General features: G+C 41.6%; 1 protein-coding gene across 1 annotated transcript in view; it reads right to left on the reverse strand.

Annotated features, from left to right (window-relative positions):
• The window catches only part of LOC117258926 (putative beta-lactamase-like 1), a 32,756-nt gene extending 20,714 nt beyond the window's left edge, over positions 1–12,042 (reverse strand). Inside the window, exons 1-2 of the mRNA XM_033630170.2 lie at positions 11,870–12,042; positions 10,874–11,014 (exon numbers count right to left, since the gene is read on the reverse strand). Coding sequence (XP_033486061.2) covers positions 10,874–10,979 — 106 coding nt within the window. The 5' untranslated portion in view covers positions 10,980–11,014; positions 11,870–12,042. The remainder of the gene's footprint in view (positions 1–10,873; positions 11,015–11,869) is intronic.
• Between the last annotated feature and the right edge of the window lie 365 nt (positions 12,043–12,407).

The following is a 12,407-nucleotide window of genomic DNA, read 5'->3' on the forward strand; positions in this document are numbered from 1 at the left end:
TGTTCTCAGGATGATCTGTACCAACTTTGAAGTCGATCGGACGAAATCCCTAGGACAAGTTTGTTCAAATGTAAGCTGTGGAAATCGCCGTAACGAAAAAATTCAAAACAAAATGGCCGACTTCCTGTTGGGATTTTACCATGACGTTAAGAGACTTTTTTGTGCGTCTGGGTATGATACATGTGTGTACCAAATTTTGCTTGCCTACGACAAACTAACCCCAATGGGGAGGGTATTTTGAAAATTTGTAGGGGGTGCTATTTCGGCATTTTGCGCCGACCATGTTCAACCACCCAAAAATATCGAATTTCAGATGTGGCCGGACGAATGTGGAAAGTTAGAAGCATTTTCAAATTTGGGAAAGGGGCGAAATTGGGGCACGAAGTCGGGTAAAGAAGAATAATAATAATTAACCCTTTATGACCTACCATAGAACAAGTCCGCCAGAGCATATCTTTACAATTTTACCTGCTGTAGAGCCATTTTTTGGAGTATTTTAATATGCTATACATCAATACAACCCCTTTCAAATTTTAAAAACATGTGTGCACATATGTCCATACTAATTAAAGAAATTGCTAAAAAGTGCAATAAACCACTAAAAAAATGAAAATCGTTTTTGTTTTTACACATATTTTTCTAAATACAGAAATATCATGGCTGTATCCCTCAAAATTGTAAATGTAATAAAGTTGCACAAAATCCTTTCAAACCACAGAAAATTTATTTTGAGTGTTTTCATAACTTAATTTTTGAGATACACTCATTTTTATAAAATGTGACAAAAACTAAAGTTAAATGCACATTGTGCACAATTAGCAAAAAATACAATAGGTACATCAAAATAAACTATTTACAATAGAACAACCAAAGTTCAAAGTCAAACATTACTTTTCAATAGCACCAGGGGAGCTGTGATAGGTCTTGTGACAGTTCCTGTCCACAATGAGCAATATTTTTACTGCATTTTTATTGGTGTTGGCACACAGTGTTTTGATGGCAGCCCTGTGAAAGTACATCCTGAACAGCTCAGATGGCGAGGGATTGTCCACATTCTGTGATAGAGGTGGCTGCACACCTGGCCTCCTTTTGGGCAGAAAATGTGGTAGGGCATGTGGCAAGATGTCAGGCTCCTTTTCGGTTCTCCAGCCAGCTGCATCACCAGGGAGTGTCTCTGACCTGGAGCCTCTGTTTGCTGGAGACTGACTCCTTCCTCCCCCTCTGCCTCCCTCTGGGGTGCAGGGCGAGGAGACCCCCCCCACTTCCTCCTCCTCATCATCGTCAACTCTGCACACAGACGTTACAGTGTGTTAGATGTGTTCAACATGAGAGTAATACAATAATGGTGCGTATTTAGTGCAAAATGCTTTCAGTTGTGTTACATGTATATTTTCTTTACTTTACTCTAACTCATAAACAAACAATATTTCATGAATATATACATACATGTCATAGGAAGGATCTCTCCCTTGGATGAGGTTGGCGTCATCTCCACTCTCGGCAGAATCCGGACCAGATGAGTGGAGTGAATCTTCATCCGACGCTGTAATTAGCTTGAAAGCTTCGTGCCGGGAGAAAAACTGTTTCGCGCGTCCGGGTTGTTGCGGTTCCATAAATATATGTGTGCGAGTGTGTGGTGAGTGTCTGGTGTGTGTGTGTGTGTGTGTGTGTCTGTGTGTGTCTAAGTGTTGTTGTGAAAGAGTAAAATACAAAACGGGAGCGAGAGCGAGTGTGTGACTGCAAGCTGAGAGAAATATTTACCACGGAAGAAAGAGAGGAATTTCCCAGGAAATGACTTCACTCCTTGTTGCCTCGGGTAGTGTCGCGAGAAAGACAAGAAAATAACATGACAGTTCATGCTCACAACGTGATGACGTTTAGTCCAACATAGGAAATGCTGTGAATACCCGGGATCAGGATTATAATGCTTTTGTTCTTAGTGCTTTTTACTGTTTTTCTACAAACCTGTCAGTGCAAGGAAACAGCACTCTGGGACATGATGAATGCATGGTAAGTTAGAGTAACTCCTCCGGTTTTAAATGCAAAAAGAATTATTGTTCCATCTTATTTGGTTGCAATTCTACTGGCATTTAAAAATCAATATGCAAATGGGATCGCGGATGCTCCCGCCGGTTTTAAAGGGTTAAAGCTGCAAGCAGCTGTGATCGGACCCTCGCTCCCCCATGCAACCGTCGGGGCCTGAGGCACGTGGGAGCTGTTGCACAAAGCGAGAAGGGACAAAAACCTGGCAGGAGTGAAAAAAAGCAATGTTTCGTTCATCCACCAGGTGGCACTACGAGTGTAACCAGATGTGGGCAGGTGTGTTCAGGGGTGGACTCTCATCACACATGTGAAATTTCGAGCAAATCGGACAATGCATGAAGGATTTATACCAAGTTGATGTTCCGTGGCGAAGGATGAAAAGTCGCCACTGCCTCCGCGGCTGCCTGCAACATGACAGAACACATGTGTCACTGTGGAGATTCATCCACTTCATCGTCATGTGGCCACAAAATGGAGTTGATCAGGTCAGGAGCTTGAGGTAGGTGTTTGTCAGTGTAAAACATGGCATTTCCTGTTTCCACATGGGGGCGCCATGAGCAACATTGCCCACGAGCATATGGAGGCATTGAGGGCGGGGCTCTTATCATGTACAGAAATTTTGAAGCAGTGTGGATGAATTATGTGGGAGAGAGAGCTGCTTGAATATGCATGGCGATGGATCAAAAATGGCAGCGCCATAGCAGCCACGCCCTTTGACCTACAGACATGCAGAGCACAACTTTTGATCAGCATGGTCTCTGGATGATCTGTAAAAAATTTGAAGTCAATGGGATGAAATCCCTAGGACTAATTCGTTAAAATACAACGTGGAAATCACGCCAAAATGACAAGTCAAAATCAAAATGGCCGACTTCCTGTTTGGAGTAGACCATTGGTGCCAGAGACTTTTATGTGTGTCTGGACAATATACACATGTGTACCAATTTTCATGTTCCAACTCCAAAAAAACCCCTATGGGGAGGGGTTTTTGAAAATTTCAAGGGGGCGCTATAGAGGCATTTTGTCCCCCCCATGGGCGACGCCCCTATCAGATGCAAGAGCTCGCCATTCTTGACCTGTGTATCAATTTTCATGAGGATATGAGATCGTTGAAGCCATCAAAATGCCAAACGTATTTGGTGGCGAGGGATCGATAGTCACCACGCCGCCACATGGACACCATTAGACGTAGCTTCACAGCGTTCATAAGGTAGCTTCACCAACTTGTTCTGCATGCATGAGAAGTGGAATGAAGTTGATGTGGTCAAGTTTGTGGCATTAGTACATGTTAAAGTAAAAACTGGTCACTTCCTGTTACCACCGGGGGGAGCTATGAGTAAGGTGGGATATTAACATATCGGGGCGTTCGGATTGGAGCCATCATCATGTCCAGCAAGTTTGAAGCTGCTGAGATCAAGTATGTGGACGTGAGGTCTGTTCGAAATACGATGGTAAGAAAAAGAAAAGTCACCAAAATTTGTCACGCCCTAGCGGCCACACCCCTTGATGTAGAGAAAAGCTTTTAATAACTTTTGATCAGCATGTTGTCAGCATGATCTGTAGCCAATTTGAAGTCGATTGGATGAAATCCATAGGAGGAGGAGTTCAAATTTAAGTTGTGGAAATCGCTGTAACGAAAAAATTCAAAACAAAATGGCTGACTTCCTGTTGGGATTTTACTATGACATCAGGAGACTTTTTTGTGCGTCTCGGTATGATACGTGTGTACCAAATTTAATTTGCCTACGACAAACTAACCTCAAGGGGAGGGGTTTTTGAAAATTTGTAGGGGGCACTATTTCGGCATTTCGCGTCAACCATGTGCAAACGTCCAAATATATCGAATTTCGGATGCGGCCGGACAAATGTGGAAAATTAGAAGCATTTTGAAATTTGGGAAATTGGCGAAATTGGGGCACGAAGTCGGGTAAAAACTAATAATAATAATTAAAGCTGCAAGCAGCGATGAACGGGCCCTCGCACCTTCATGCAACTCGGGGGAGCTGGCAGGACGCCTTCTGACGCGTCAGTTAATTTCTGTCAAAGTTAGACATCGCATGCAGGACTGACTCCGCATTTCCTTGATACAGTGGTGGAATGACATATTTCACATTTTGTGTCACTTCCTCTTTCCACTAGAGGGAGTTGGAGAGTGCAGTAATTATACATCATGTTTTTGTACATCAAATATACACCACAGCATTTAACTTTCAGATAAACCAAAAGTTAAGTGTTTGAGACCTACTTCCTGTCACCACTAGGTAGCACTATGAGTATCAGGAAATATGGTCATATAAATGTTTTCAGGGTAGGACTAATATGAATCATCTGAAATTTGATGGAGATCAGAACATTTATGGTAACAATATAGCAATTTCCTGTTTCATGGTGAGACATCAAAATTAAACCCTCTGCAGCACGCATAGACACTAATGATATGTCATGTTTGTGTACATCAAATACACACCACAGCACTGAAATTTCAGGTGAATCCAAAGATAAGTGTCTGGTAAGAAGCACTTCCTTTCACCACTAGGTGGCGCTATGATTATCAGGCAATATGGTAATGAAAATGTGTTCAGGGCGGGACTAATATGAATCATGTGAAGTTTGGTGGAGTTTGGACCATTTATGCCAGAGCTACAGCAATTTCGTTTTTCATGGCGAGACCTCAAGATTCAACGCTCAGCAGCGGGCGCGCTATTCAACATTGGGCAAATCCTGTGATAACTTTTGGTCACAACGTAGTCACGCTTACATACACCAAGTTTGGAGCCAATCTGATTAAATCTGTAGGACAAGTTTGTTAATTTACAAGCCCTGGAAATGGGCAAAAATGCACAAAAGTGGCACAAGTAAATTCAAAATGGCGGACTTCCTGTTGGGTTTGGAGCATGGCTCCAAGAGGCTTTTTTTGTACGTAATAGAGTGTTACAGGTGCCTACCAAGTTTCATACATGCAGGTAAAAGCAGCTTTGGGGCCTGCTTAATTGAAATATTCTAGGGGGTGCTGTTGAGCCATCTTGGTGCATCAAAGCACAAAAATCACATCAGACAACAGGACTTGTGACCTGTGATGTGTATGCCACGTTTGGTGAGTTTTCAAGCATCCCTTGTCCCTTCAAAACAACATCGTGTTTGATGGCGAACAAGGCGGCGCCACGGTGACAGCGTTTGATGAAAACTCAAAAGCTTCATTTTTAAGCATCATCAAGGTCTAAGGACTTAGACCAGCAAGTTTGAGGTGGGTCTGATTAACCTGCTAGAAGCGGGACATCAAAGAATGTATAAAGTAGCTTTCTGTTGCCAGAAGGTGGCGCTATGGCGGTGATTCAAAATTCCTCTGTAGATGTGTTCAGGGCTGGACTGTCATCATATGTGTGAAGTTTTGGCAAGATATTCCCACGTGGAGTCAAGTTACAGCAACGTTTATCATCACGGCGAAACATCAAAGTTCGTTGCCAGGCCATGGCCACGCCCTTCGACGAAAACTCACAGTTTCCACAATAAAGCATCATCAATGTCTTATGACGTTTTTTCACCAAGTTTGAAGTGGATCTGGTCAAGTCTGTAGGAGATGTACATTAAAGTCTAAAACATGACATTTCCCATTGCCAGTAGGGGGCGCTATGTTTATCTCTAATTATTGACATGTAGATGTGTTCAGGGCGGGACTGTCATCAATCCTGTGAAGTTTGGGCAAAATTGGACCATGTATGCTGGAGTTATAAACTACTTCCTGTTTAGTGGCGAGACCCCTAACTTTGACGCCATCCCACGGTCACACGCATTGACGAAAACTCAAGCTTTTGATAACTTTTCATCTTCAAGGTCTTGGGATGGGACAGACCAAGGTTTGAAGTCAGTCAGATGAAATCTCTAGGACTAGTTCGTTCATTTATGAGCCCTGGAAATGGCCAAAAATGCATCAAAATTACACAGTAAATTCAAAATGGCTGACTTCCTGTTGGGTTTAGAGCATGCCTCCAAGAAGCTTTTTTGTACGTCTCTGGGCGTTACATAAGCCTGCCGAGTTTCATATATGTAGGTTAAACTAGCTTCAGGGACTGTTTCCTCAAACTTTTGTAGGGGGCGCTACTGAGCCATTTTTTGGAACCCGAACATGAGACCCTTAAAATACCAAATTTTTCACCAGTTCTGAGATGTGTGCAAAGTTTCATGAGTTTTCGGGTATGTTAAGCCTCCCAAAAAGGCAATTCATTTGGAGGAATAATAATAATAATAATAAAAAATCCTAGCACCGCTAGGTGCTCGGGCCCTAATAATAAACAGTGCGATTACAATAGGGTCCTCACGGACGACTTCGTCATCGCTCGGGACCTAATAATAAACAGCGCGATTTCAATTGGGTCCTCCGCGGATGACTTCGTCATCACTCAGGCCCTAATAATAATAATAATAATAATAATAAACAACACGATTTCAATAGGGTCCTCAGGCGACTTTGTCATCGCTCGGGCCCTAATAAGAATAATAATAATAATAATAATAATAATAATAATAATAATAATAAACAGCGCGATTTCAATGGGGTCCTCGGACGACTTCATTGTCGCTCGGGCCCTAATAATAAACAACGCAATTACAATAGGGTCCTCACGGACGACTTCGTCGTCGCTTGGGCCCTAATAATAAACAGCACGGTTACAATAGGGTCCTCACGTACGACTTCATCGTCGCTCGGGCCCTAAAAATAAACAGCGCGATTACACTAGGGTCCTCACGTACGACGAAGTCGTCGCTCGGGCCCTAATAATAAACAGCGCGATTACACTAGGGTCCTCACGTACGACTTCGTCGTCGCTCGGGCCCTAAAAATAAACAGCGCGATTACACTAGGGTCCTCACGGACGACTTCGTCATCGCTCGGGCCCTAATAATAAACAGCGCGATTACAATAGGGTCCTCACGGACGACTTCGTCGTCACTTGGGACCTAATAATAAACAGCGCGATTTCAATTGGGTCCTCCGCGGATGACTTCGTCATCACTCAGGCCCTAATAATAATAATAATAATAATAATAATAAACAACACGATTTCAATAGGGTCCTCAGGCGACTTTGTCATCGCTCGGGCCCTAATAATAATAATAATAATAATAAACAGCGCGATTTCAATGGGGTCCTCGGACGACTTCATCGTCGCTCGGGCCCTAATAATAAACAACGCGATTACAATAGGGTCCTCACGGACGACGAAGTCGTCGCTCGGGCCCTAAAAATAAACAGCGCAATTACACTAGGGTCCTCACGTACGACGAAGTCGTCGCTCGGGCCCTAATAATAAACAGCGCGATTACACTAGGGTCCTCACGGACGACTTCGTCATCGCTCGGGCCCTAATAATAAACAGCGCGATTACAATACGGTCCTCACGGACGACTTCGTCGTCACTTGGGACCTAATAATAAACAGCGCGATTTCAATTGGGTCCTCCGCGGATGACTTCGTCATCACTCAGGCCCTAATAATAATAATAATAATAATAATAATAAACAACACGATTTCAATAGGGTCCTCAGGCGACTTTGTCATCGCTCGGGCCCTAATAATAATAATAATAATAATAATAATAATAATAATAAACAGTGCGATGTCAATGGGGTCCTCGGACGACTTCGTCGTCACTCGGGGCCCTAATAATAAACAGCACGATTTCAATAGGGTCCTCACGGACGACTTTGTCGTCGCTCGGGCCCTAATAATAAACAGCGCGGTTACAATAGGGTCCTCACGTACGACTTCGTCGTCGCTCGGGCCCTAAAAATAAACAGCGCGATTACACTAGGGTCCTCACGTACGACGAAGTCGTCGCTCGGGCCCTAATAATAAACAGCGCGATTACACTAGGGTCCTCACGGACGACTTCGTCATCGCTCGGGTCCTAATAATAAACAGCGCGATTACAATAGGGTCCTCACGGACGACTTCGTCGTCACTCGGGCCCTAATAAGCTAAATTACATATTAATGGGGAAAAAATTTACAAAGTTACATCAACAAGATTTCTTGGAATCTTAATTGACTAGAAACTCACACTGGTTTTGTTTGTAATAAGGTCACAAAATATCTGGGAAATATTCGAAAAATGTGCCCTTTGTTACATTCATATTGTTTTTTAAGATTGTATTACGGTTTACATATCCATTTCTTACTTGCTGTAATATTGTCAGGGCAAGCACTTGATAAAATTTGTATGCTGCAAAAACGTTTTATTAGAATGGCAACTTGCTCCAAGTCATGTGCTACAACCTCTCTTTTCTTGAAATATAATGTACCAGCCATTTCTGATATTAACATTCTGCAAATATGTACTTTTATTTTCAAAGTATTTGAACACTGACTTATCAGAAACCTTTATGATTTTTTTATCTGTAAATCTCAGGTTAATTTTTATCTAACTAGACAAACCAATAACCTTTATTTACCAACGTATCGTACATCAAGAGGGCAGTATTCATTGAAATGCTATGGAGCCCAACTATAGAACATGAACTTGAACTTTTTAACTGACTCAATGTCTTTGTCCCAATACAAAAAGGAACTTGGTTTGATGACAAAAAGATTTGGTGCTGTATAGATCATCACTGTGTTGTGTAGCTGCTATGTTTCTGCATAGTATTGATTTATTTGATGTTCTGTTTATTTCTCCTCACTAGTGCTGATTGTGTGGAAGTATCTTTATTGACATTTTACTTTGCATCTTGTTGTATTTTTAAATCTAGATTTTATTCTTCCTTTTAGGTTACGTACCAAGAAAAGCCCTGTCTGGGTTTCTACCTCACCTGCATATGTAAACTGTTTTTATTTTACTTTTTCCCTGTTCTTCTATATCTAAATTTACAAATAAACAAATTTAAACAGTTTTGGCAGGTCTCAGGTGTGACTATGGATAAGTTTTTCAACTTGATGTTGAAGGACTTTGCGATTTTGATCAAATGTGTTTTAATCGAATGTGAAAAGCTGTTTGTTGTCAATCTCGTGGTGCATGATAGACTAGTTCCAGCACCTGCTTAGGATAGCATAGCACAAAGACTGGAAGCAGGGGAAAACTGCTAGCCTATCTCAGTCAGAAGTGATATATATATCCAACAACTCCAGTGCTGTCTATTGTTCATGCTGTATCATGTGTGTTCGACAAGCAGAAACCAAAACATAATAGTTCAGCATTTAGCTTTTGGAATTTAGTTTGATCAGCTTTCTCCAATAGACAGGAAAAAGCAGACACACAGCTAGCAAGAGCATGAAACATCTGTCACACAGACGCATGTTTAAGGCCTGGTTCACTAAAATTATATTTATATATATTTTTTATATATTTATATGTCCACGTTCTGAAATCTCTGTCTCAACCTCAATACAATGGGAGTGAGTGGAATTTTGTTTAACATTTTCAATAAATTGTATCTTCACTAGATTATTTTTTATTGACTCTTCAGTAACAGTAAATGACTAGCAGGATCCTTTTTTTTTAAAGATATTTTTTGGGGCTTTTTAGCCTTTAATGGATAGGACAGACAAGCGTGAAAGGGGGAGAGAGAGAGGGAGTGACATGCAGCAAAGGGCCACAGGCTGGAGTCGAACCCCGGCCGCTGCGACAACAGCCTTGTACATGGGGCGCCTGCTCTACCACTAAGCCACCAGCGCCCCACTAGCAGGATCCTTAAAGTAAGAAAAACATCTGTGTAGTTGGATGGTTGGTTAACTGTGATGACACACATCTAACTCTTCTAAACTTGTTACTTGTATCTAATACCTATCTGTACTAATACATTAGTACAATATTACTAATACAGTACACAACAGTTTCATTGACAGTTTCTTCAGGACTTATGTCAGGCAAGTAAACTGTAAACAAATGTGGCCAAAACAAAATAACTTATGATACAAACAAAACCAAATTGAACCAGTCATATCCTCTCTGCCATACTCAATAACCAGCCTGTAGAAGGAGTAGAACAATGTAAGCACTTGGCCACAATTATCAATCAAACCCTAACTTTTAATGAAAACTCTGAGACCATTTTTAAGAGAGCCAGTCAGCACCTGTTTTGGTCACTACCAATTTCATGGCCTCCTGATTATAGTGACAGTGACACTGTGATCTATGAATGTTTTTCCACTGAGGTGGACAATAAAGTTATCAATCTATTAGGACAATATTCTTCAATTTGTAGAATAGCTGTGCTGAATTAATACAGACATACTGTAAATTTCCATCACAGCACCAAAAACATAATTCATAGCAGAGGTGGTAGTGGGTAGCACAATGCATTTTTCTGCTAAAGCAAAAATCCAGCATGCACACACTAGCTGTAAAACAATCATATTGTGCTATGTGTTATAAAGTGCTGTGAATATGTCAGCCTGCTCTTATTTTCCCACGGGGAGGAGATTATAAAACTGGTGTTCTTATTATGTAATTTATTGACATAACAGCACAACACAGCACTGGAGTCAGTCAGACAGTGCACCCTGACCACTGAGCCTGGGAGCCATGAAGATTGCCATAAGATTTATGTCACATACAACACATAAGCAGCAGTTGTCAGATTCAGATGCCCAGCTCTGCTCCACCTTTGCTCAACCCCCCCCCCCCCCCCCCCTCCACTTCTCTCAGCAGGACTTAAAGTCTGCTTTATCATGGCTGCTAATCCTGCTGCTACTATTTCCATCTTTATGTAATCCTGCTGCAGGCTAAGGAAGTCCCTGGTCCAAAAGCCAGATTGGAAAGTCATACCAATGTCTTAAAGAGTCTGTGTGTGGGTGTTCTGATGGTGTTAATCTGTGTTGGCTGGATAAACTTTACCTGTTTTCAGCTTTGGCATCGTATACTGCCATATAAAGCAGCAGATCATGACCACAGAGAGCAGGAAGAAGACGACCATGCCCAGCATGGTCCATTTCACCTTCATCTTGCTTACTGGTTGTTATGGGCTGCAGATGTAGTCTAAAAAAAAAAAAAGTTTGTTGAAACATAATGAAGAATGACCTCAACATAAACAGGGTTCCCACATATTTTTCCCATGTTTTTTTCAAACATATTAGATTCAAACTCTCTTCAAAAATAATTTCAGCTAGCTGGCATACAGAGAAGAGAGGGGAGAGACAGAGAGCGGGGAGAAAAATAAAGAAACGTGATGGTGAACAAGATGTTGTCACACATCAGCACATTATAACTACGTTATGTTATGCTTTAGGGGCAGCTGTGGCTTAGAAGGTAGAGCAGGTCGTCCACTAATCAGAAGATTGGTAGTTCAACACCCATCTCCTCCAGTCCACATGTCAAAGTATCCTTGAGCAAGATACTCAACCCCAGATTTCTTCCGATCACTGTTCCATCTGTGTTTGAATGTGTTAAAAACTGAGTAGCAGGTGGCACCTTGTATGGTAGTCAGGTACCAGTGTGTAAATGGGCAAATGTAACTTGTAGTGTAATAAGCAATTTGAATGATCAGAAGACTAAAAAGGCACTATATAAGTGCAGTCCATTTACCATTACCATTTATGTTGGTACCTAAGTAAATGTGCCATTATATGTTATCCACAGAAGATTGTTGTAACAATTTCAATATACACAACAAAATTCCAAGACTTTTCCAAAATTTTCAATAATTTTTACTATTTCAATGACTTTTCCAGGCCTGGAAAATGTTATTGTGATATTCCATGACTTTTCCATGTCTTCGATGACTGTGGGAACCCTGCATAAAGCACAAACCTCTCAGGCAGTTTTTTCATGTCATTTGACAAAGACTTTCTTTTAGTTCTCACAAACAGTTGCAAATCAAATCATTTAGCTTACCAAAGGAGGAAAAACAAATCTCAGATATCTCTCATTGTCTTTGTGTCATTCTTCATCCTCAGACAGCAAAAAAATCCACAATTTAATTTCCTGTAAAATCCACAGGAGAGAAGCCAGCAGGACTGCATCAACTCAGCTCTACTGCTCTTGAGCATTCACTGGCTGCAGACCATTACCCCCATGTACTTAATCCTGACTGTGATCCCTTGCTCTAGATGAAGGGCTATTCCCACTCCGCTGTGACATCATAATCTGCTGGGAGTTTCAGCCGCAGAGCCAAATGTAAGGAGGCTATAGAATGGAAATCTGCCAAGCATTCATCCTCAACAATCAAATCATGTCACATCCTCTGGGGTTAATTCCACGCACGCATTATTCATCCACTGCTGGATGCTCTTCATCACCATATCAGGAGGGTTAACTGTCATGTGGAAATCAAGACTTACCAGATATGATGAAGCACAGGTCTGATGGTCATGTGCAGGGGAAAAAGGGGGACTACATTCAGTTCTTTAAATCTTTAAGCGCGTTTGAAAGA

Source organism: Epinephelus lanceolatus, chromosome 8, assembly GCF_041903045.1.
Source record: "Epinephelus lanceolatus isolate andai-2023 chromosome 8, ASM4190304v1, whole genome shotgun sequence".
NCBI classification, from domain to species: Eukaryota; Metazoa; Chordata; class Actinopteri; order Perciformes; family Serranidae; genus Epinephelus; species Epinephelus lanceolatus.